Consider the following 25,522-nt stretch of genomic DNA (forward strand, 5'->3'; position numbering starts at 1 on the left):
TTCGATGCATCAGCACGTTACTTTCTGGAAGAGAAAGTGACCTTGACCAGTCACATGCATTCCATTGATCTGGATGCAACCAAAACCGAGCCTTGTTGACGAAGACCTCGAACGTAGATCAGTAATGCGTCAAGATAAGTTGTCTTTAGTGCGCTTCGGATTATTATCCTATTCTCTGCTTTCTCCTCACCCATACCTCTTTATCTATACTTTCTATATGTGAAACATCTTCTCCTATCGGTAGTGAACCTATTGATGCCGTGTCGCGCAACTGAACCTCCCAGATACCCAGCTTATATCGCGCGCGGTCTGCCATTCCAGAATGCAGATCAAACGACCAGCCATGCTTCGGACATGTCAAACCTGCGCTCAAGATGATCCCGAAATCTTCAATGTCAAACGGTGTCCCATGTGAAAGCGGATACGAAGAATGTGGGCATTTCTGATTAAGTTAGGTCATACTCAGATCACACAGGCCCGTATTCATAGGGCGGAATGACTCACATGGTCGACGGCGTGAAACTTCCCCTTGTATTTGAAAACCAGGACTTGATCTTTCAGATCACCCTCAAGCTCAGCGTAATTGAGAATATCAGGAGCCAAGAGCACCTCTGTACTCCGCGAAGGATCCGACTTCCGCACTTGGAACACCTTGCAACCAGCTTTCAGATCTGTACCACAGAAACGGAGATCTGATAGGTTGCTTTCATCGGTTCCAAGATCGGGAAATGACGAGTCGAGGCCGGCGAAGAACCATCCTGCTGAGGACCGCGATCGCCCTCCAAAGGCATTCATCCCTCCTCAATTGGGAAGAGAGACTCTCAGCATGAATTCGACGGATCTGATCGGCGCTTGTCGGGATTGCGAAAGTAGCGGTGTTCCCGTGAACTTGTGGCGGTCATCGCGTCAAGATTGATTCCTTTGGTGATTTTCTAAAGATCACGTGTTGAAGCACGTGAGCGGGACTGTCATGTTCTAGTCCGCTGGAGTCTCAGGTCCAGATGCCATCCCAGAAAGAATATTATAGTTTTAATGTGCAATTACGTCTTGTGTCACAGCAACTACAGTATCCATCCTTGTTCGATTCGATAGAATCTTTAGTTAATGAGTTTCTTCGTCTGCGCTGATCGACTGTGAACCCGTGGAAGAGAAGCAAATTGCTTTTGTCCTCCCTAACCAATATCTAGGTCTCATCTAGACTCCGTAGTAGTTAATGTAAAAGCGACAGAGGTATTGCGTTGCCCGAAATTATCACCATGAATCTTCCGGCTTGACTGCTTGGTTGCTTGATCTATTGAGGAAATGCTTAGCCATGTTCGAGAGTCAGACAGCTCGCCGAACCTACTACTTCCGGCGGCCCGGCCCTTTGCTGAAGGGTGGGCACATCCTTTTCCCACGTGGGGACAATGTGTTGACTAGACTAAAAATACTCTAACAAGGCCTAGACTCATGACAACTTGTCAAGGTAACGTAATGAGGAAAGGGGAAGAGGTGTCTTGTGGGAGACAGCTGTGGCTGTATGTCTAAACTCCTTCCGCTCAAGGGTAAGCCGCCACAACAGAGCCTTCCAGACAACAGGGCGCACATATTTGGCGCTTCTAGGGCGTTGAGAAATACCATGAATGATGATGTTGGGATTCAAAGAACTCCATTCTGCGAATGCACCGTCTGTTCAAATGGTCAATCGACAAGAACATAGTTGTTGTTGCATGGCTGGTCCTCACATTCTGTTGAGACACATCCCTGCTGAATGTTTCTATCATAATCTATCAACATGAGGGGAATTGACAAAGAGCGTCGAGCATACCTGTCCGGGACGTTGGTGTCTTGGCTGTCTCGGCTCTGGTAAGCGATGACAATCCGACCCGGAAACTGCCTCAAACAATTTCTCCACTTCCACGTACCCGGTCGTTCAAGTAAGGTATCTCAGGTGGCTAGAGCTGCATGCCACACGCAGAGTCACTTTTCCTTTTTCTAACAATGAGCCCGGGTTCTAGATCCAACATCATTACCGCACAGCTTCCGGTCGAGTCAACTCCCGCAACACATGGCTCACAACATGACGCGTTCTGGGGCTTCCTACCCGACTTCTCGGTGTTCTTGGCACGGGTACAGGTGCCATGGGTGAGAGGGCCTCTTTGTGTTGAAGCCTCAAGGCTTATCGTGGTGCCTTCGCTTGTGGGATCTGCGGTTGACTCTGAGTCCTTGACAGCAAAAGGGCCACTGCTGATTCGTCGCTTTGCGAAGTGCGAGTGCGAGTCTAGCTAGATGCGAGTGAGACTAGTATAGGTCCCAGACTCCCGGGACGTCGATCGGCCTGGCCGTTTAGCCCGTAATGTCTGACTGGTATCGGCGAAGACACATGGCATGACGCCTCCCTACGACCTCCCTTGCCCGCGTTGAGATTCATTACGGCTGAACGCGGTATAGTTTACGGCCGGGCCAGAATAGGGCGATCCCGGGCACCCCACATTCGGGTTGTCAACCGTATGCCACGATGAAAGATGTTGTGTCTTAACCCATTTTGTATAATGCGAAGCGAAATGCTAAGGAATCAAAGGGCTGCAAGGTCTTCAAGGGCTGTTAGGTCCTGTCAAGAGCACTTCCACCTTCTGGATCAATCCTAACGTCCTAGATCAGATCCAGTACCAAGGGTGTATGTTTTGGAGGGTTCCACGTGTCTCATTTTCTTCTTTTACGGCCGTCCTGCGCTTGGCTGGATGATCAGAGACGCAAGCGGCAGCTCCTCATTCGACCGCTCGCGGAATGCCTCGATGCATAAGTATAACCTCCCGCGCCCCAAGATCTCAACGTCTTCTCCAAGCATCCAAGCTGTCTCATCTGGAATCCGCCCTCGATCCCTAGCGCCTTTGCCCTCAAACTCTCACATCGGCATCATGTCTGCGACTCATCTTCCGAACGGCTACAAGTCGTTCGGCCCGAAGGCCAACTGCACTCTTGAGGTATGCCCGCTGGAGGCTAGTCTTCTACGTTATCGCCCATCCGTACCGGTCAACGGAACGTTCATCGGACTCTTTGCTCTGGCTATGATCATACATACTATCCAGGGGCTTCGATCCAAGAACTGGGGGTTCATGGCAAGCATGATTGGTGGATGTCTGCTCGAGATTGTTGGCTACGTTGGGAGACTGATTCTCAACGACAACCCTTTCTCATTTGGCGGGTTTCTTCTGCAGATTAGTAAGTCTCTTCCAGAACCCGATAGATTGGCTCAATCTAATTTCCTCCTGCTACAGTCTGCATTACTGTCGGTCCAGTCTTCTTCTGTGCTGCTATCTATGTCATGCTATCCAAAGTGTAGGTTCATCTTGCAAAGACTGTCAATCATCCATTCACGAATAACTCTGACTAATTCTGGGTACACAGTATCATCCACGTCGATCGATCGATCTCCAGATTCAACCCGAGATTATGCTACTTCGTCTTCATCCCTTGCGACATCGTATCCCTCATTCTACAAGCGACCGGTGGTGCTCTATCCAGCATTGCGAGCGACAAAGCGGCTGTGCAAAGGGGCGTCAATGTCTCGTTAGCCGGGCTCATCTTCCAAGTTGTCTGCCTAGTCGCCTTTTGTGCTCTCTTCGCGGACTACCTCATCCTCTGCATGAGGACAAATGCTCGACAACGCATGACGAAAAATATGAAGATCTTCTTGGCATTTCTCTTCATCTCTACTATTCTGATCTTGGTACGATGCTCTTACCGTATCGAGGAACTCAAGGAGGGATACTTCAGCCCAATGTTCCGCGATCAACCCTTGTTCATTGGACTTGAATCTTCGTGAGTCTTTCTACATCCGGGATGCTGCTCGATGGTCTGGCTAATTTGCGTCCTATCCTAGTGTCATGGTAGTTGCAGTATTCTGCTTGGTCATCGGAAACCCTGCGATTGGTTTCAACACGACTGGGGAGAGAAAAGAATCGACCGCATCAGAAGCATTCGATCACCTCCCATCGCGGCAGGATAGTATGCCTATGGCCATGAGCGGCAGAAAGGATACGCTGCCGGGCTCGATTAATGTATGAAGCCTATGAAGGGCATCCACTGTACTGTTTCCTCACGAAGATACCACAACTTTCAACTTTGCCTAATTCCTTTTTGACTAATTCGATTCGAGCTATTCGTAATCTGACATCATGCTGGATCCTAAGCTCTGCAATACTGTATCCATGATTGGAGACTCTGATAGAAGCTCCCACAGAGTATTCCTGCATCACTTTGCGGTATATTTTGGCATCTCACATACCACAGTGACTCCATTCTGGTGGCTGCAATACATGTGATCTCTAGAAACACAAATCGGCAGCCTCTGCACCTCAGCCAACCTTTTCTTCTAGTGTTTCTCGAATGGAATTGCTTGAAGGAAGCGTCCCGTCATCGGTCGTATCAGACATCCATCTTCCTGCTCGGGGCACTGGAACTCGGGGTCTGTGGGGTTCCATCCCCATCTTGGCTCGTTGTCTGCGCGACGTCCACCACAGGGAGACCACACCTTGTGCATGAGGGTTCATTCGCAGATTCACAAGCGCATCTTCTCGAGCTGGGCAACGATGAGCACTGGGCTTTCTATAGAGGCTTTGGCACCGTCCACTTACAATCGCGTGATAGAGAGCGCATACCACAGCGCCATAAGAATCAGAGTCACTGCGGTGGTAATGCCGAACCACATTAGAAAGACCGAGGCATCGGGATCCATCTTGAATGATATAGTCTCGGTTGCTCGATGTTATGGTTGACTTTTTAGTTTGGGAGGTCTTGAGGTTACTGTGAGTGCGGCGCTGGTGTGCCCCTGTCTTCAGACTTTCTAGATCTGCTCTGATAGATTAGGTGGTAGACTCTGAGAAATTCAGCGTCATTGATCGTGGGAAACTGCTGTTTATTAGAGATAGGCTTCAGACAACAAGGTGCCCTGATATTTCAAAGTTCAAGCCTCATGGCTGACAGGGAACCTTAAGAACCTGCAGCCGCAGTGGCAGCACTCCTAGAACCCTTATGGTCGGCCAAAGGCTAATAGTGAGATTATACAAATGCAGCGACGATCATCTCGCTCTCGATGGAGCGCTCCCGAGTGTCTTCTAGCCTTCTAGCATGCGCACTCTCCTACAAGGCCCACTAGAACATGAAGAGAGAGAACGTTGATGCAGACCAAGATCAACTTGTGCTGCGGAATTTACATAGAAGGATCAGCCAAATCTCTCAATACCCGCCATACGTCACCCCAAGACATCCATCAAACATAGCGGGTCAAAGATGACATTATATGTGTCAATACGCATTCTTCATTGGAGCAATAATCGACACTTCTATGATTCAGCATACTGGAGCTTGACGCTTACCCCATCTCTGGGAACCATGGTAAAGTGGATGTCCTTTCTCGGCTCGCCTGGCGCTCCAATCCATTCCATGCTCTTGAACCTTTGGATGAGTCTAACCAAGAAATATGCAGCCTCCGTGAGAGCGAATTGTTCTAAAGCAAGTTAGCATTCCCCTTCCACTACCGAACGCACGAATTGTCAGCGGATCTGGGATAACTTACGTCCCAAGCAGATCCTCGGACCACCACTAAACGGAATGTAGTTCCAATCCAGTCGGACACCCTCCCATCGCTCCGGCTTGAACTCCATCGCATCGGCCCAAATATCCGACCGCCGATGTAGCAGATACGGCACAAAGGTGACAGTCTGACCCTTCTTGATCACGATGGGCGATAACCCATCAGCTCCGCCACCTCTTGGCAAGACCGTATCCCGTACCGCATACCGGCTGTTAAGCGGCGCGACATTGTACATTCTCAAAGTTTCCCGCATCACGAATTGAAGATACTGTGAAGACTTGAGCGTCGCAAAGTCAATACCCTCAGGCTTCTCAGAGTACTCCCCAAAGTCCGCCACCACCTCTCCCCGAAGCTTCGCAAACACAGCCGGGTGCCGCGCAAGCATCAGCAGCACCCACGACAGCAGAGATGCCGTAGTATCCCGACCCGCCAGAAGTATGCCCAGGATCTGGTCTCGCAGCTCCCCGCGGTCCCGCGTTTTCTCCACGAGGGTATCCAGCAAGATAAACTTGTCCGTCGACGGCTTCGCGCGCTTGAGAGCCAGCTGAACATAGTGGTCGACGTAACGACGAATGTAGTCAATGGACTTGGTGCCCACGCTACTCGGTGCCAAAAAGTACAGCCCCTGCAGCCGGGCGCGCAGAGCGATGTACATTTGCGCCTCGTGGAAGGCCGACGCGAAGGACATGTCGCTTCCTGCCTGGTCAGCCGCCATAGCCGTCACCGCACTTGTCGATGTCGACATCTTGCCTAGAACAGCGGCCGTCTGTGAATCGACCGTTTCGCCAAAGAGGAAGCCGGTTGCCGTGTCGAGGGTGAAGCGGAAGATCAAGGGCATGATATCCACAGACAGGGCGCCGTCGTCCGTCTTCTGGCCAACGAATGGCAGGGCCCGGAACAGAGCTTGCACGGCACGTTCCGTACCTTCGAGGTCGTTGATATTCTCACGCGAGAACTGCGATCGGAAGAGCGATCTGGAATGTTCCCAGAGGGGACCGTCGTGGGTGAAGATATTGTTACCCTCCAGGGGCTTGAACTGCGCGATCCTGCGCGGGCCGAGCTCAAAATCGCGGAACTTCGTCGCGAGGATGGCCTGGATGTTGACCGGGTCGATAGTATTTACCTCGGCTGGGCCGAAGAGGCCCGTAGTGCTAAAGGTGTCGCCGCATTTTTTGAACTTTTGGGCTATGACATCGTCGAGGATGTCGCCGCCGCTGCGTACCACCTTGACGGCGCGCCAGACATTGTCGATGCCGAAAGGGAGCTTTGAAGAAAAGTGCTTGGGAAAAGTCGCGCCGTTTGACTTGGCAAAGAGAAGAATGCGGCGACGGGCGAGGAAAGTTGAGACGATGTGGTAGATCACAAATGCTGGAAGCGCGAATAGCACTACTGGCAAGGAGAGGAGCGCCATGATGGGATTCTGTCTGACGCCCAATATCGTCGGATGAAGAATTTGGAGGATCCGTCGTACACCGTTCCAGAGAGCCGGAACCGCCACGAGATATATATCCCTCTCACGATGCCTGTCAAAATGGCGGCAAGGATTGGCACTAGTCGTACAAGGAAGTGGTGGGTTTAATCCCCGTTATCGACCATGATCCGCACTGACTTCCACTAAAACCCCAGCTCTCTGAAGTTTCCGAACTGACGAATCGTAGCACTCGCTACTGCGATTACCCGGCGCGGAGATCGTGGGCAATAAGAAGTCCGTCTCTGCCCCATTGTTATCCCAATCATATATGCTTTCGTTCTCGTTCTCGCGATTGTACAGGTCGTAGTATTGATGGAGACACCTGAATGCCAAGGGAAGAACAATCGTTGGCCCTGTGTTTGTGTTGTATCGACCGACGACAACCTGGACAAACTTCATCTGCAGGAAAAGCATATGCCCCACCGAATGTTGTTTGCTTCAGTTATCATAGTTGGAGTTCATGGCTTAGGTGCCCGAAGTGATATCATGCCTCGGTCGGCGAAGCTGAATTTCGCAATAACCTTTCGGCGCCGGGATCTGAGCTGCTGACGCATGTGTTGGTTCGGACTCCAAAGGCCTAGAGCTCGGACTGCGTGGGGTAGCGGTCTAGATTTATGGAGCCCCCACAAAGTAGGTTCGTGATGTTGATTCATCATGGTTCACAGAAGATGCAAAACATGACTCGATTCTTGAAGAGATGTCATGAAAATGAGGTTTCGTCTGTGTGTAGCTGGATTGTCGTATGAGATTAATAATATTTCGACGTCGGGACGAAATAAAGTTCTGACTATCTCGTCCGGGATATGGTAGCATTGAGCGGCGTAGCATCGCTTCCGAGTTCGCGCCTTAGGGCGATGGACGCCCTACGAGTCCGAATGGGAATGCGTGCGTTTTGTACCAACTTACAGGTTTCTGTTCGTCAGGCTTTAGGTTACTACGTATTTCAGACATAATAATAGCCACCAAGCACTTCGCGCAAAAAAAAAAAGTCTGAAACTCCAATCGTTATTACAAGGAAAGGTGCTTGACAAATTGATGAAAATCGAGCTGACTGTGGCTATTAATGAATGTTGATCTCAGTTTCTACTTCTATTGGTGTTAGTGTGTCTTGACTATGGAATGATTCTTCTAGACACTCAACATCCCTTCGCATCAACGGACGTCGAGTCTCGCTACGTTCCTCAACGAACAGGTACCAAGAGGCTCATTCACCAGATGTAAATAATACAGGATTCTTAAACATGCATTGATCCCGCTAGTGTGAGAGGGGAATAGCATGTGGAAGGGGTGGCGTTGAGAATAAAACATTACAAAAAAACTCTGGAACTAATTGAGGCCGCGATCACATTAAGTGAATCAGGCGGAACTGAGTGTAGATAATGCAGAATCTCATATCTCTGAAGTCAATTGTTGTCATTGCTTAAGTGCCTTCGAGCTATGGCTGCTTTGTACCAACCAGCAGTTTTGACACACTAGATTCTGCACCGCGTGTTAACCGTGTGCAAATACGAAGGGTGAGCCCCAGCACCACTGGCTCATGTCAGCAAAGTATTGGTAGATGCCAAGCCTATCTGTGGCAGCTCATCACTGTGATCTCACCTCAACAAGGGACGACCTGACTCACGGAAATAGCTTGACCTCGAGTAAAATGTAGCGCGACTACCATCATGCTCTACGTTTGACAAAAGAGTTCCAATGCAGTCTTAATTGAACGTCAAAGACGAACGTTTGGGCAATGTCGATCGCCTGAAGGCTAGAAGTGATACGTGGGGCATCAATTGTGCGGGAGGGCCCGCAGATCTGGGAAGGTCAATTGATGGAGAGACGGGACTTTCGCTCGATCTATGGACACTGTTGTACAATTACAAGGGCCAAAGATAATAGCGACATGATGATATCTTGAGTAGGCTCCAAGCAAGGCCTTGGGGATATGTAGCTGCCCCTTAGAGCGTCTCTGCATAACGCAACGGCCGCCGCCGTAACCTCTCTGAAGCCGAGTTGCTAGCCTCCCTATCCTCCCATCGTCTTTCATTTCCTCCTTCGAGATCAGTAGCGCCGTCGGTGCACTTCCGTTTCTTCGCTCACTGATGCCTCGGCGGGTGGGAGCCGAATTGCTTCTCGAAGTCAGCCAATGTACCTGCCATTCTGGTCTCGTGGTAGGCCTTGCTGGCTGTAGCGTCGGTGCCTTGGTTGTGGACGTGGTGCATGTTGCTGTGGCCAGAAGACTGACTGTACGCGGAGATTCGATGTGCGAATAGAGCGCCGTTCGATTCCGGGGTAGAATGCGTGTGTGGTGACTTTCCCGAGGTACTCCTGGAGGCTTTGCGTTAGCACTTTGCTAGTAATTGTGCCATCACTGACATAGGATCGTTGTTCAAAGTACCCATATCGAATTGAATCTGTAGAGTTCATGTTGAAACTTGAAGTCAAGGCCGTTTCGACGACCACCCGGGTGGGAAGGGCACTGGTATTATTCGTGGATTAGGACGCAATGGAACTCCCTATGAATGTTTCACCGCGCCGGGAGCGTTGAGAAGCTGAATGGTATTGATTTACTACGCATGGTCACCGCATCAATGTTCGAGCGGCGATTTGGTCAATATAAGACCATGTGCCCGGCGACCCAGGCTGCGAAGTGGAAAATCCTATGCCCTTACTTTCTTGTGTTAAAATATGGGTTGGTCTCGGAAAACTCCAAATGTTGAGCTTGGTCATTGAATCACCCGCCAATACCCATCGGCCACCAAGTAAGGCAACCCAAATCCAAGCATAGATGTGCATTTTGCTGTCTTCTTCCCATGTCGGTGTAGATAGCTATGGTGGGGGTTGTCCCCTGCTAGTGCGGATTGGACATCGTCGACCCCGTGGGGTTAGCCTCGATACAAGCATTTCCAGAATGGACCTTACGATGCGCCAACGCAACCAGTGTCTTTGATAAGTCGAGAATAGTCAAATAACAGAAATCACCATGACCGAGCTCCAGGCACTATGTTAGTGATATTGATGCTATCGTCGCCTTGGGACTTGGTGGAGTTGACGAAACAGGCAAGGGTACCCTACCACAGGTACTGCGACATCATGATTTGCTCAACGACGGGATGACCCGTGTTATATATGAGAAGAGTCTTGGCATGACACGATATGATGTTGACAAGATGGTAGCACGCCGGAGGAAATATTTGGATGATCAGGTCCGATCTTCCGAGGACGAGGTGACTTCATGTCCCGATCACTCCGGGGTCGGGTGACGTCCGGACTCGGACGTTGACTCGGACGTGCCGGCTTTGCAGGCGGATCGGACGGAATCGACTCGGTTCCGAACTTTCGGTCCCTATCAAGTCTAGATTATCGAAAATTGAACATCACTTGATGCCACAGTAACTAGCCGCTCGTCCCTGCGGCGCTACGAGCTTTGATTGTCTATTTCCAGAATCATCGGAAAGAAGCTTAACAGCAAAGAAATATCGTATACCGTACTGCCTGCTGGGACTTGACAATATCGAGGCCCCTACGGATACGCCCCTTCAATTCCAGACCGAAATCGAAGGCCGTCATCTAACACGGATTAACTCGGGGACTCAAACTTTTGCCGGCATGGTTTTTCCGGGAGGGTGGAAAAAAACGTTGATTTGAGGCCTCGTTATCTGGGCCAAGACCCCAGACAGGATATTGTGACTTGTCGGTGTGAAAACAGGGCGATGCTGCATATGGCGAGCGTCGACGAGGCCCAATCGATGATCTTATACGAGCCACATGATTGACTTGGTTGGTTCTGCGTGAACATTGCGTAAGGCGTTCCAACGCGCCTCGTTTAGTAGCGTGGACGCCTCGTGCGGGGACGGGCTGCCTTGTTTCTTTGCCTGATTTGAGGCAACGATAGATCGCGATGTCCGCCAAAATGGCTGCCTCGTCTCTCTTGAGATGGTTCGCCATTACTCAAGTCAGGTGACGCTTCGGGTCGGAGGTGATAGTGGATACCGAATGTGGGTCCATTCCCGGCATCGAGTTCCTTCGGAGTGATTTCGAGATATTTCTCGTTCGAAATGGCGATGTTGACAGCGATGCGATGGCCGAGAATTGCGCTTATTGAAGCTGCGTGAATCTGAACGAGCGTCCATAAGGTCAGCAAAGGGAATTTTGAGTCGACATGTTATTCTCACCGCGCGCAGACTCTCGAAAGAGAGCGAAGCTTTATACCATTAGCTCCCGGACGAAAGCTGCGGGAGGCCTTCCAACGCCAGCCTGAGCCCAACGCAAAAAGAGCGTGTCGCGAGCAAATAAATAGGTGTCGAATTGTAGAGACTGAGGGAAATGCTTGTTTTGTGTCAATCTACTTTGGTTGAATCAAGAAGTGTGTTTTTGGCAAAGGAGTGGCATTTTCAAGATATAATAAGAAGTGGCATCTTCAAGATATAATTCAATGTCGAGCCCCGTCCTTATGCACGTACGGACACGGACACGGACACGGAAGTCGTTGTAAATCGGCCAGATGAACGAACCATTACCTCTGAATCAGATCAGAATTGTATGGTTTTATATAGAAAAGTCCTAACATTTCCTGCAGGCTGCATCGACTGAGACTATTTCTCGAATGGTGTGCCAGTCCGCGCCAGACGTATTCCCTGCCACAGTCCTGGCTACAGGGGTATGCATATGCGCCTGATGATGATGGCCCATCCCTCAGCAAATCCTTCTCGGACATCTCATTTCATTCGCCGACGTATCACCCCTGCCACAGTCCTGTTTTGGGCTTCTTAGGGGCCAGAGAGTTCGGATCGATGGGTGTGCATATGCGCTTTCGTGGCTCTGCAGCGCCCTGTGAGGCACCCGTGTCTCTGACTTTGAGGTCGACCATCCGGCGCTCTGCGAAGATTACATCGCTCTGCGCCCAGTTGAAATTCCTAAGATATAATGCCTGAGTCACTCTGTTGACTTCGGAGAAAATTGGCAAAATATATATAAGAAGCTTCGAAATCTAGTTTGATGTTGTGAGGACATTAAATTCGCTGGTAGCTATGCCTAAGGAGATTTTGCTCGAGGAACATAAATCGGAAGGGTGCCATGTAGGTAATCGTCACATAAATTCTCAGGTGTCCCCAGCAAAAGGAGACTGCCCTATCAATGCACACGGTACTGTATCTACCACCACACCATCCCGGACATTCACACCGGACTTTCTCACGAACGGATCAATGTGCAGGGATATTTTATGAACTAAATGCACGGTATTTTCAATGCACATCGGTCTGCCTCAAAAATATGTCTCTGCAGCCCAGAGCCATTTGTTCAGATATTTGTCCTTCACGGGGTCACTGATGGTTGATCGAAGAAGGGAGGGAGAGAGAGAGATAGAAGGAGAAAGGGAGGGAGCATCGATGCTGTCGGCTGTTCCCAATGCCATGCTCGGGTTGAGATTTTCATAGCACAGGGGTCCAGACTCCAGCCAGACATTCCAGCGAGACAGAGAGAAGCCGAAAAAGACGGGCACAGCGTGCCAATGGGGCGTAAAGGTCGACGAAGTTCGACGAGATACGGCTAGCTTCCCCCTCCTTCAGAAGGAGACGGGCTGACGCTATCCAGGGGTTGCAGGTGGGGGAGGGGGGCATGGCGACCCGCGAAGGAATTGAATCCCCGCATGACAACCATCATACCGCCGTGCCATCATGCAAGTCGAAAGCAACCAACTCGAACCCTGCAGCCCTGCATTAGTACCTTATACTGCCCATACAGTAGTACGTACAGAACAACGAACGTCATGCCTCAAATATCTAGATTAGGCTTCATCAGGGCCAACCTATTCCTGAACAAAGGGTCAATTGCTTCATATACACAATTGAGCTGCCCTTATGGGTACCGGATCAACTCCCTGCTGCGTCTACTTGCTCCAGGCTCTGAAAAGTAAGGTAGTCTTGCCGAGATTGCCCGACGAATAATGCCGCTATCGTGTGTGCGAGAACGATGGTATCCGCATCTCCTGCAATGGGCCAGGTCTGCATCCTGTACAGCGCATTGAAACCATCAATAGGCTAGTAGACGTCGAGTTGTCCCGGTCATACCGGAAGTCGATGACTAGGCAGCTGACGTGGCAAGACCAGCATTTCAGGCGACGAAAGGGAAGGCAGTGATGAGGACGGCAGCGGGCCTGCTGATACCACTCAAGGTGAGCATCACTAGTATCGGGGTGATCAAGAAAAGCCACTTGTGGAGCGAGTCGTATCGGGAATTTGCATGGTGCGCCTTATCAAGAAATACAGTAGGTATGAAGACTGAGCGAGTTCCAATAACGAAAGTACGCCCGGGGCGTGCTTCAGTGATAGAAGTCGCGCTTATTTGACCAATGAAAAAGTGTCAAACGTTTCCATACTCGAGGTACTCGCTCTGCTATTCACCTCGACTAAGGTATATCTTGATCCTGATTGTGGTTATCTACATCGCCGTGCCATCAAGGTACTCTAATCTACGCTCTCTTCATGCAACGATCATATCTGGTTATATGATACGCGACATTCTTATATCAAGTTACCTGCTCTGCCACCACTGATGGATAGCTCTGGATTGTTCAAAAACGCCCTGGCAAGGAAGGTAATGCATGGAGCATACAATCCTAGTGGAAGAGCTGGGGGCGGGTGTGGCAATACAGATGGCAAGCACACACTCCGTGTGGTGTTGGTGATTTTTCGTTCTGAAATTGCATCTCGGCTTCCATTGGAAGCGCTATCTATGCTTCTCCGTCTTAGCCTTTATTGGTGGCTGTGACTCAACACCGTATAGACCTCAACATACACTAGCGACCAAGGTTATTGACAACACTGCCTACCATGACAGCGACCTCTCGATCCCAGTTGCCTTCCCCTCTTCCCTTGCCCTTGAGCGCACTCGGCATCTGGCACCCTCTCACAACACACTCCCTCACAGCATCGCCAACGCTCGCCCTATTGGACCTCAGCGTGCGCGCAGACACCCCACCACGATTCACAATCTCCTGTACCCTCGTGCCCAGGTTTCCAGCCATCGTCCGCCAAAAGTAGCTCGGTAGGCTACCTGTTTCCAGATACGCCAACAAAGGCTGCAGCATATTGGTCTGCTTCTGAGGCGCCGACACGAGTGGGTGCGCAGGCAGCTTCGTGGACTCGAGGACAAGCTCGAGAGCAACGATGTTCTGGCACCGCGCCGAGATTTCGGCAAGAGTACGCTCGAGGGAGGGAAGCTGGCCTAGCGAGCGCGAGAGCGAGGCAATAGACGATTGTAGCGCCGAGCGGAAGTATGTCTCCAGGCTCTGCAGGAGTAGCTGCGGCGTCCATCGTTCCGTCTTTTGCGTCGGTGCCGGAGAGAGCAGGAACAGCGTGATCATGGCCGATACTGTCCTTGCCTTGACTTCCTCGCCCTGCGCAAAGGTAGCCGAGTTGGGAATCGCAAAGTCGCGAATAATCTTCTCTGCCGTCTCCTTGACAGATCTCTCAACCGGGGTGATTATAGACTCCCGAAGAGTGCGAATCGCATCGACCTTGCCCAGACCGTGACCCTCTTCCCCTGGCGCCGTATTATCAAGCACCTCTCGTAGAGACAAGATGGTATGCGAACACCGTACCAGCGCTCGGTGGTCCTCCTTCTTCCCAGCAGCAGCGGCCGCAGCACTGACGCTGGACCCCGCGATCTCAGTGTGCTGGACCTCAAGCTGCCTCCCGAGCTGCAGACAACGTCCCACAGAGCGACCGAGCTTCAGTGTCTCCCATAGCCTCGTCGCAACCTGCCGCACTTCCTCGGCCTCAGCATGCTTATCAATGACCTCCTTCTCGAGCTGCTTGTAGCTGTCGTTGAGGTTCTTGATTTGGGCGTCGAGCTCTGAAATAATGCGCTTGCTGGATGTCGTCTGCTCTTTCGTGTATTGCAGGAGAGGGGCTGCAGACTTTGTCGTCAGGACATCGATGTGGGAATCGATCTCTTGGGTGTCGAATAGCACGCGGGAGAGGGGAGTCGAGAGATCTAGGGGCGCATCGTTGGGGTTGTTCGTTGCGAGAACGAGGGTATTTGCGAAGGAGGAGGGGCTGAATTCGGGATCGAGAAAGGCTTCGTAGTCGATGTAGGAGGGGTCCTCTTCTTCGCGGGTCGTCATGATGGGCGGGTATGGGCCATTGACTGTCGTGGAGTCAATGTGTGTTGGCGAGTCTGTGTTGTGGCCCTGGAGGGATTGGGCGTGGGAGCTTGGAGGGGGTAGCTCTGGGAATTGTTGATTGCGATGCTCAAGCTCCAGCTGTCCTGTCTCGGTCGAGGGGCGGTACGTACTGTGCGTTCATGAATTGCCTTACGTAAGTCGGGGACATCAGCCACACTGGAGATCAGCCACATATGTCAGGACTTCTGTCGCCCCGCAATTTGTTTCTCTCAGCCACAAGTTTAAACCCGCCATTTCCTCTCTCGAACTCACCGATGACGCCGTGTTGCTATACGCGGATAGCTTCAGTAGACCAAAAGCATATTCCTCCAGATTTTATGTTGCGCGATATACAGCAAGTGCCGTCTTTCTGCTTCTAGCAGGAGCACCAGCCGTAAGCCCATTGATTCTTGAGTAGGTGGTCAGTCATTCACAATCTCATGATCAAACCATTTGCACAGCTCACTCACCTGTTTACTTCCAGATCCCGGAGCTTCGGCATCTCCACTGACGATCCCAAAAGAGGAAAAAACAAAAAACACAAATCCGCCGCTCCCGGCCATTCCGTTTCGCTCCTCTCGGTTTCCCATCTCTTCCCGCCGCCGCCCGAACGCTTCCCCATTCCCACACCACACAACGACCACAGTCTGGCACCACTTTCGGCACCCAGTAATGCAGTGGAGAAGCAGTCTGTCATCAATGATCTGCGGGTAGCGGGTACCGTAGCGTCCCATCCCCGGCACCTCAATCACCAACCTACTGCGCAGTAGCCTGTACTGCGGTATGTAGGTGGTCGGTCACTGGTTGTTGGTCACCAAGGTAGCGTGCCAATGCGCTGACTACTCGACCAAATAACGCGCCTAACTGAAAAAAAAATCCCCTCCCCCATCTCCGCCTTTCCGGGCGTTCCATGAACCATATTGTCATAATACATCATTTCTCGCCAATTCCTCTTCTACCTACTCTCGCTCTTCCCACCTCTCTCCCGCCCTCCTCCTCTTCGACGCAATGCCATCCCTAACTTAATCACCGTCGCCAATCTCTCGCCGAGAGCACGCACACTCAATCGATCAATCCCTCCCCGCAAACGACCGAAACAAAACATTGGACGACGGCCGATCGACGGAAACAACAACACCGGCCACAGGCCCCGCCCCCGAGCGACACCTCCGGACGACCCGGACCAAAACATCTCGACACCTCCCCGTCCGATCATACACTCGAGATAATAACCCGATCAGACGACGACGTCCAAACCACCGCCCACAATGCTCCATTCCCGCGCCCTCCTCGCCTACCCCCAAGGCGCAAACGACTCCGACACAATCCTCGGCGGCGTCCACTTCAACCTCACCGTCCTCCGCTTCTGGAACTACACCCTCTACACAAACGGCACAGTCTCCAACGGCTCAAACTGCTACGTCACAGAACAGCCCTACACACCAGTCTACCTGCTCCCCAACGGCACATTCCAAAACTCAACATGGTGCTACGACCCCGTAAACCCAATCGGCAAGCGCGCCGGCGTAGGCGTGGGCTTCGGCGTCGTCTACGCCTTCGCCCTCATGTTCGTCCTCGCGAACCTGAACCGCCACGGTCGGCACTACCTCCCGACGACGAAGCGGTTCTATCCCATCGGACGCCGGTGGCAGTGGTACTATGCGATTCTGGTCTGCGTTGCGGCGTTCATCAGTCTCTTCACCAACATCGACGTCGACCGCTTCTACGTCATCGGGTTGCCCATCATCATCAACAGCTTCTTCTGGTACCTCATGCAAATGTTCACCATTGCGCTGGTCTGGGAGGCCGTCCGCCACTGGGGAAGCTGGAGCGAGAGACAGGCTATCGACCCGGACCCCTTCTCCCTGCGCGAGGGTGACCGCCGAAGCAAGCTCGAGTTCTGGATGCCATTGTGGTTCTACCTATGGCTCTGGCTGGTACGTCTCCCCTCTCCCCATCTATTCTCTCGAGAACACTCGAAATCTAACACAAACCTTGACAGAACTTCTTCCTCATCATCCCCCGCAACTGGGGCGAAATCGAAAAACAACGCTCCCCAGACCAAACCGCCGCCCGCGCCGCCCCCTCCGCGACAGACGCCCGCTTCAAAGCAGCAACCTTCTGCCTCGTAGTCTGCTTCCTCACCATCCTCGCCTCCCTCCGCCACTCCATAAAACACTACTACCCCCGCAACCGCGGGCCCCTCAACAAGTTCGCCGGCCTCCTCCGCTACACCCCCTGGCGCTTCCTCGTCATCCTGCCCCTCACAGCCTGCCTCATCGCCTACCAGGGCCTCGTCTCCTGGAACTTTGCCTACTCCGTCCTCAACGCGAAAGCAAGCCTGGCGGCCGTCTACGCAGGAGGATACGGTCCGGCGCTACTGATTCTCTACACACAAATCGCGTACGGCTTCACCTCCCCCAACGAAGACAAGGAACTCATCCGCCAGCGCCGCGAGCGCGGCACGCAAATCGACCGGGAGATGGGATACGTGCCCAAACCCGCCTGGTGGCGCCGCGCAAAGAACGACGACCACCTCGTCGGCCAGATGAGCATGCGCGAGCGCATCGCCCGCAACGTCCGCGAACTAGGCGGTGGACGCGCCACGGGCCGCGGCATAGACGAGACCCTCGAGGCGCGCGCGGCCGAACACGAGCAGCAGCAGCAAGCCGCGGAACGGGAGATTGAAATGGGTAGCTTCAACGGGCGCTCATCGAGACCGAATTCCATGCACGGGTCCCTTCGACCCGGCTTCGACGCGGCGGATCCGTCAACGTTTACTTCCTATACTGGAAAATCAGACCGCCGGCGGAACGAGAGGGCGATGAACGCCGCTGCGGAACTCCTCTTCCCTGGCGCCGGACCCCGCGTCGACCGGTCCGCGGAACTGATGCAAGACGGCCCGCCGCCGCCGTCCTACACCGACGCCCAGAGCGGGAGCGGGAGCGGGGGTCTCGGCGCGGGACGGGGACGGACGCCGGACAGTGGCTCCACTGCTCATGGACCGGGAGAGAGGAGTCACAGCGCGAGCACCGCCGTGTCCTTGACGCAGCAGCCGCAGCAGGTGAAGAGTATGTTAGATATTTGATTGGGAGATCTCCCCAATATAGGATGGGATATTGGAATCTATAAAGCTCACGAGGTATGACGATTATTTAAGAGAATGTAATTTGTGTATATCTGCCACTGGCGTTTGGAAGGCTAGTATCTGGGATTTAGAATCCAGGTTTCCTTGGACCAGCGCCGAGATATTGTTCAGAATATAACGGTAAAATTATTGTCAATGTCATATTCGTCCAGTTGGTCCTCGTGATGTAGTTCTCAGTGTATGTATGAAACAGTATGCATGATGCCTTTCATGTCGTCCTCGACTTCCGAGAGGAAACTCATGGGCGAACCCTCGCCCATCCTGTACCCGGAACCAAGAATACAGCTATTAGCAGACCAGAGCCAAGTTCATTGTTGAAGATATAATGATACGATTTCTCTCCTTATGTTTGATGGAAGACGCTTATTATCTGATATTTCCCTCGCTTCGTTCGAAGATAGAATCCATCTCCATCATGAACTCTCTGGACTTACGCATAACGCGAGAAGCCCAGAGAAGAAATCTCGCCTCGTGGACGGTAGCTTGCCGAAAACAATGCTCCGCAGCAGGCTTGACCATTCAATTCTCACTGCACAGGATGTCGAGGGAAACGTCGCGATGCACCCCGTATATCATCGACCTCTGGCCAGACCGCACTTCGCCCACCCGTTCCCTTCTCGGAGGCCGACAGCAGCCTCCATCTGCATGTCGGATAGCCGCATCCTGTCCCATCTGACAGGTCGTCTCCCCAGATCTGTCGTATCACAATGTCATCGTCGACCGAGGTCAACTCTCACATACCTCACATCGTGAACTTGGGGTACCAGTCTCGTATCGAGAGCGGTGGGGACGAGTACCGCGTCAGATCGGGACGAGCATCTCGGTCTCCGACTCCAAAAGAGCCCTCCTAGCTACTGTGCCCCTGCCAGAACAAAGCATCTTCGGATGGGATGTGCGCACTGCCCAGTATTGAAGGGATGTGTCGTTCGTCAAAAGCGTGCGTGTGCTCGGACGAGTAGCCAAAGCTTCAACTCGAACGACGAATATTCCACGTCCTCATTTGCCACCCCGCGGAAAGTTTGCACCCTGATGTAAATCTCTCTACTCAGCGACAGCATGTGAACTGAGCAGGCCTAGACTCAGAGTGCCAAAAACTTGTACCCGGCCGCATGCGAAGCTTGAGCCCATGACTCGTCAGCCGCCATCCCATCAAGAGTCCGAATTTAACACCATCCATCTGTCACCCGATGGGAGGTCAAAGCAACGGCAGACGTCGTTCATCCAATGACAGCAGCCAGATAACCCAGGAACAGATCTCAGTCGATGCGGAGAAGAATAAGAAAACCAACCACGTAGCTAGCCGCCGAGGGGGTGGGAAGGGACCGTGAGACCAGGAACCAGGAGCATGAGCAAGAAAAAGCAACGGGACCGGGTGTTGGCGATGCAGGCGGCTTCGTGCCTCGTGCCTGGAGAAGGCCTGCTGGCGCAAGACGCCTAGGTATTGCTTCTCTCATAGACTCCTATGGTAGTCTAATACCTCACGCAAAGATAAGGTAAGATGCAGGTTGGCGCCCCCCTCGGTCCCGACCAACGACTTCACCCGGGCGATGGACGCACTAGGGGCGCGCCGGAGGTTTATGCCTGGCCATAGTCATGAAATGGATCAGTCGGTAGGTCGGTCGGCGGGTGAAGGATGACTGCATGGACTGTTAGCCGGAGCGGAGGGCAAAACCGCCCACTCACACTTCAATATCAGTCCTCATCGGCAGCATTGGCATGTGTGTTCGAAACGAAACATGTCAGCCAGCGCAGCCACGGCCGTCTCTCAGCGCATGCGTTGGCTGCATGTCACGACAAGGGAGTTCCTGCGACATGCGCAGGTAGCCGAATGATGGAGACTACAAACTCGCGGATTCTCGTGGGTAAGAGGCACCAGCCAACAAGGTCTGTTGAGCAAGACTGCAGTGCTTCCAAGGGGAGGACATACTCTAGCTACTCTGACCAGAGAGGTAGAATGCTCTACGGATAGCAGTGTCTTCGGATGCGAGCCCATGCACGTCTGCATGTTGTGCGCCGCACTGGGGACAGCTCGCAGGCTACTGCGTGCGCATGCATGGCGCTATTCATGCGTCTCGTTGTACACTTTTAGCTCAGCTGGCCAGCGACGGCCTTCCAGCGTCGATACGGAGAGAAAACGGTGCGTGGCGTGAGCCGGTCGGCCGTAAGTCGTTGTATATGAGAAAAACTCGGGACTCGAGGGATGTCTGCGTGGGAGAGAGAGAGGCTTCATCCATCGTCGGGGGCCGCGTTGGTGCTGTTGCTCAGACACCGAGGTAAACCCTTGTAAAAGAGCGGTGAGAGTGACACTACGCCGGTAACAAAAGACAGGTTTGTTGGAATGTGGCCCGAAGCGCCTTGACTCTTGACCAGACACGCCAGAATGAGGGAAAAAAAAGACGCTGTCATCAGGGATGGGCCTAGCTTGATAGACGACAAAGCCAAGGCGGCGTGCAGCGTCTCTCGCAACCTCTAGATCTGCATGAGGCGAACGATCATGGAGAACGTTGTTGTCTCTCGCTTGCCGCTGGTCTTGTCTTTCGCCCCGGCCGACAAGACGGTGTGGACTATCCGTGCTCCGTCCCTATATCGAGTCAATCCATTGCAAAGACCAGTCTTGATCGCCTTTGCATCTTGCATCGCGATTGCAAGTGGGCTATCAGCATCCAACGCGGGGCAGTTGACACGAAGCATCGACAGGTGATTGTGGTGGGGATGAATCAGCTGTAGAGCAGACACTCGAATTTGTGCTAATCGCCGGTAACTGCGAGCGTGAACGCTGATTTAGGATATAACGCAACATGGCGCCCCCCGGGCAAGCCTCAGTAAAGCATACACCGCCGCGGCGAGAAACCAGTCTTTGATTTCACATACTCCTCACAGGTGGTCTGGTCCTAGTTGTGGTTGCGAAAGAGATGCATGAGACAGGTAACCTTGGACCAGTTTGTTCGCGAACTAGCACATTTGAGAACCCCACGACCATCGCGATATCTGCAAGGATTCAAGCTTCAGCCGTGCAAGCCTGCCAACGCGACAGCAGAATTCTTGAGTGTCGTTCCCAAAGACTCTCCCGTCCTGTACCTGGAGCACAATGTGGCGTAGAATGTCGCACAAAGTTGATTCAACCCCGTGGCTACGGCAGCTCCCTTGCCTGGATCACAGGTTCGGTCATGTCTTAGACCTTGGGCGGTGAGATCCAAGCGAGCGGTCACTTCGATTGACTTTTGAGGACAGACGTGGCTGGTCGCATTCAGCTGGCAGAAAGTACCCCTGAGCCACTAGATGCGTTCGGGAGAAATGGTAGCCAAGTGGCTGTGACGAAAAGCCTCGCGTCTTCCTCATGGCTTCCGGCACTCGACACACTTGGCAGGCAAGTGCTGGGTCGGCAGCCTTGTCTCGATTGGACGGACTGCCGGTTTTCGTGGTAGTTTACTGAGGCTCCGTAGAACAACTCGAGATCCAGGCTTAGTCTAAGGGACTATAACGATTCGAGTTGATGGTTGCTGAAGCTGTACAGATATGCAAACTACCACCGACCAGAACCACACCGAGGATCCGAGCTGCATGAACAGGGTCGCAGTCGAGAACGGATATGCAGATTGTCCTAGTCGGGCCAAAGCACAACACTCGCAGCAGCGTGAGAGCAGCGCGGGTGCCAATACCAATTCCAGGTACGGTTCGAGACTTCGAGTAATGCGACCTGCATATGGCTGCAGGCTTCCACGCGCGTCTCCCAAAACGGCATCCCGTCTACTGCGTATCCGTAGGTAGTCACAGCGATCCTCCGGGCATCCCATCCCCCTCCCTCGTCGATTCGCATGCATCAGCGCCTACTGCTGTCTTCTGCACTTTGTTTGAAACGAGCCAAGATTTGTCCTCGTGAGGGGGGCTACGAGGTGTGAGTGGGAGACTGGTCAGATTGCTCAACGCTCTCGTCATCCCCCATTATCAACCCGTCAACCTATAGTCGCTGATCCTGTATTGGATGCGGAGGGGTGGCTGCGATTGTTGACCAAATAACGCCGCGGGATAAAGAATGTCAGCATGTACTCTGCAGAGCTCGATGACAACGGTACAAGGAGACGCCTTGCCCGAGTCCCAGTTGCAGACTCATGTTGGCGCCAGTGACCCGTCGCTCGATGCATTCCAACCACGGCGGTTCCAAGCTTGCGTCCTTGGAAGAGCGGGCGGGATCTCGCCCTGAGTTTTGATCAGCGATCCGATGCTTGCCCGCCCATTGTTTCCGCTGACAGGCAGTAGTAGCCAGGCGCTAGGCTGCCTGTGTGCCGGCATCTTCCCAGCAGGCCGTTGACACGCGAAGCCAAGGGGCGGGGATTCCGATGCATTGTTTCATCCGCGCAGAGTCTAAAATTCCTCATTCTCCGAGCAGCGAGTACTCCGTACGGACGGCCAGGTGCCAGGATCATTTGGTGGGGGGCGCCACGCATTGGCCGACCTGAGCTGGGCAGTTCAGATTGACGCAGATACTTCGTTCATGGCCGTCACTCTGGGCCAACTGGGAGACGAGGTCTGCATCACCTGATCGGTCGGACCAGACATTTACTGGGCCCTCTATCGGTCGTTTGACACCGACGAACATTGAAAATCAACGTCGTGCTATCCGACACTTTACAGTGGCTGTGAGCTGGTGCAGCGGTTGGCGGCGCAGCGCAGATAAGCAGACGCAACGTCGTGAGAGTCATCTATGAAATTCTACATTGTCGGTGCGCTTAATGAAGGGGACGACAGAGGGAAAGTGAGCGATATGCCCGGGAATGTTCTGAGGGGCGCCGAGTTGTCGAGCATTGATGGGCGCTGGGGGATCCGCCAAAGTGATCTAACCAACGAAGCCGACAATGGGCAAAATATTGTAGGATTTCCGGACAGCATCTCGACTTTGAAAGAAAACGGTCAGTGCTGATCTACCTGTCCAACGAGGACGACGATCAGGCCCTTAAAACGATGGGGGCGACGAGTGCAATGGCGGCTTGGTAAAGAATTCTTAAGCGTCGCGCATGATGACATAGGGTCTTGGTGATCTTCAGCAGCGTCGGTGGAGCGGCCTGGTGAGGAATTCTGCGATCTGGCAGTAAAGATCGGCGGGCATCCTTGCCCTCCACGCCCCCTCTGGCCAGCGAGCGGCGCCAGCCTTACTCTAGAAGATAGGGCATAGGAATCAGCGTCGTGGTGTCCCTGCGGCCATCACCTAGCAGTCCAGGACCAGGGCTGGGTGGCCAGCCCCCCGCGTTCGGTCAAGTGCGGGGCAGTAACGTAGGGCATCGGCATGTTTCCACCCATCCCGGGCGTGCTGTGGTACGTCCTGTAAATGCAGGTATGCAGGCACGAAGGGTGCTGAAGCACCTCGTAGAGAATGCGGCTGGAGTTTGTGCGTGCGTATCGCAGACGGGGGAGCTGCCTATCCTGCCTGGCTGATAACAAATAGCAGGTCGGCAGGCAAATGCATCTTTTGCGACGAGCGAAGAATCGAAGTGTGCCAGTAGCCAGGACGTGGCTGCTAGGGAGACGCTCCTGTGTGGGTGATACGAGCTGGCGATGAGGGCGACTGAATCATTCCAGACCGCAGGGCGAGGATAATGTCGGTGATTGATTGCCGCGCACACTTCTAGCACAGGACGGCGACTTGGTAAGCTGATATCATGTTCGAGACCGAAACATTCGGGGCCGAGTTTGTCGTTGGCTGTAAACGTCGGATCGATTGTTGTACCGTGGCAGTGCCCTGGTGAATGCGATGTTGACGAGATGGTGGGGGAGCTGGATAACGACCGGCTTTCATCTGCCGGACTATAACTCCCGCCCGGAGATCGCGAATGCGATTGAGCTCGAGGGACAATACCTCGCAAAGAGTGGTTCATTTCGAAAGAGCCAAGAGGAGATTCTCAGCAGTGTTTCCTTGGCGTGTATGCAGTTTGTGTCGAAATTGCTGGCATCGTCCCAAGGATGAATGAGCATTTGGCGTGAATTTCCGATTGACGATGGCTTCTTCGATAACTGAACCCGGGTAGACATCTCGAGACTAGATTCAGGTACAGGGGTACGCAGCTCCCACGGTGGCCATGAGATGGTTGTCACGGGACGAGTACGGATCCTATCGGGTGGTGGTGGTGAGATGTGACGGCAGCGACTTTGTGTTTTCGATGGCGTTCGTCCGGGGTTGGACCTGGTCGGTGTCAGGGCCTGGGTCGCACCGAGCTTGACTGTGGCCGGGCAAGGGAGGGCCGCCCTCGATGGCTGATGTCGAGAACGAGTGCCTGGTCTCGGTCTCTCAGACGAGGGGCTCGCAAGAGAACCACAGAAAGTATTGTGTGGCGATGGTCCATTGTCGCTATGATGCCAACGTGATTGGCGAGAGTTGAAAAGCCCGTCACTCCCATCCTTCTCCTAGCCGGGCGGTCTGGTCTGGTGGTGGTGTCCATCCAAGGGAAGGGCCCGATGAGAGGGTTGTGAGGGTGTGCCAACAGAGAAAAAGTACGCGAGTGTGAGTGGGCTGGTGGGTTGGCGTGCGTCTGGTGTGCGGCATCCCTTGAGCCAAGACGAAGCCGCGAAGGAAGTCGTGTCGATAGTCAGAGATCAGAGACTGTTGGTAGGTATCCGTGGTGTACGGGGTAGCTTGGGTAGAGCTGGAGGAATTCGATGCGTCTCAGGATGTTGGTCCGGCTGGAATGGAAAAATTGCTGCCGAGACGGAGCTGAGGTTGTTGTTGAGGAGGAGGAGGAGGAGGTGGTGGTGGTGGTGGTGGTAGTTGATGGTGGGTGGTGACAGGCGGCAGATGCGGAATGGACGTTGGCAGATGGCAAATGGCAGATGAGTAAGGTACGGAGGTACGGAGGAGAGGACACAACATGGAAGGAGACAACGTGGGCAACGGCCGGGCATGCGGAATTCTCGGCTGTCAGTCTGAGACGAAAAGGGAGAGTCCAAACCGCTGGAGAATTTGGATGACTGGGTGATTACCTTACTGCGTACCTTCCCTTGGAATAAGGTACATTCAGGTACCTTACCTTACATAAGGTGGAAAATGCAAGATGGAAATGGAACCGAACAGAGACAGATGCAGCACCTTGATGAGCAACAATCTACATCGGGCAAGAAAGAAACACCAACGGCGGAAGCGACGATGTCGGTTCTTTCCCGGTGCTGAGTGACCGTGCTTGATCCTTC

General features: G+C 53.0%; 6 protein-coding genes across 6 annotated transcripts; 2 read left to right on the forward strand and 4 right to left on the reverse strand.

Moving 5' to 3' along the window:
- Positions 1-163: 163 nt before the first annotated feature.
- HER10_EVM0007298 (putative Rieske domain-containing protein) lies at positions 164-867 on the reverse strand (the record flags this gene model as incomplete). Its single annotated transcript, XM_035476857.1, has 2 exons — positions 505-867; positions 164-442 (listed from the first exon to the last, which is right to left on the reverse strand). Exons 1-2 carry the CDS (start codon positions 793-795, stop codon positions 164-166), a joined length of 570 nt encoding a protein of 189 aa, XP_035328167.1. The 5' UTR covers positions 796-867.
- A 1,873-nt stretch (positions 868-2,740) lies between these two features.
- Positions 2,741-4,175, forward strand: HER10_EVM0008298 (parasitic phase-specific protein PSP-1). The gene is made up of 4 exons (XM_035477825.1): positions 2,741-3,201; positions 3,258-3,318; positions 3,388-3,801; positions 3,863-4,175. The coding sequence occupies exons 1-4, from the start codon at positions 2,775-2,777 to the stop codon at positions 4,044-4,046; spliced, it is 1,086 nt and encodes a 361-aa protein (XP_035328252.1). The 5' UTR covers positions 2,741-2,774; the 3' UTR covers positions 4,047-4,175.
- A 1,149-nt stretch (positions 4,176-5,324) lies between these two features.
- Positions 5,325-7,144, reverse strand: HER10_EVM0011023 (cytochrome P450; the record flags this gene model as incomplete). The annotated part of the gene is made up of 2 exons (XM_035480465.1): positions 5,558-7,144; positions 5,325-5,488 (listed from the first exon to the last, which is right to left on the reverse strand). The coding sequence occupies exons 1-2, from the start codon at positions 6,984-6,986 to the stop codon at positions 5,325-5,327; spliced, it is 1,593 nt and encodes a 530-aa protein (XP_035328485.1). The 5' UTR covers positions 6,987-7,144.
- Positions 7,145-9,127: 1,983 nt separating this feature from the next.
- HER10_EVM0005439 (uncharacterized protein) lies at positions 9,128-9,458 on the reverse strand (the record flags this gene model as incomplete). The annotated part of the gene is made up of 2 exons (XM_035475057.1): positions 9,128-9,359; positions 9,430-9,458. 2 exons carry the CDS (start codon positions 9,456-9,458, stop codon positions 9,128-9,130), a joined length of 261 nt encoding a protein of 86 aa, XP_035327988.1.
- Positions 9,459-13,711: 4,253 nt separating this feature from the next.
- On the reverse strand, positions 13,712-15,522 carry HER10_EVM0005901 (uncharacterized protein). Its single transcript, XM_035475503.1, has one exon. The coding sequence runs from the start codon at positions 15,157-15,159 to the stop codon at positions 13,831-13,833; it is 1,329 nt and encodes a 442-aa protein (XP_035328035.1). The 5' UTR covers positions 15,160-15,522; the 3' UTR covers positions 13,712-13,830.
- A 261-nt stretch (positions 15,523-15,783) lies between these two features.
- On the forward strand, positions 15,784-19,957 carry HER10_EVM0001409 (uncharacterized protein). The gene is made up of 2 exons (XM_035471157.1): positions 15,784-17,135; positions 17,201-19,957. Exons 1-2 carry the CDS (start codon positions 16,467-16,469, stop codon positions 18,284-18,286), a joined length of 1,755 nt encoding a protein of 584 aa, XP_035327601.1. The 5' UTR covers positions 15,784-16,466; the 3' UTR covers positions 18,287-19,957.
- Positions 19,958-25,522: the final 5,565 nt, after the last annotated feature.

This window comes from Colletotrichum scovillei (genome assembly GCF_011075155.1).
Source record: "Colletotrichum scovillei strain TJNH1 chromosome Unknown Contig00010, whole genome shotgun sequence".
Lineage (NCBI taxonomy): Eukaryota > Fungi > Ascomycota > Sordariomycetes > Glomerellales > Glomerellaceae > Colletotrichum > Colletotrichum scovillei.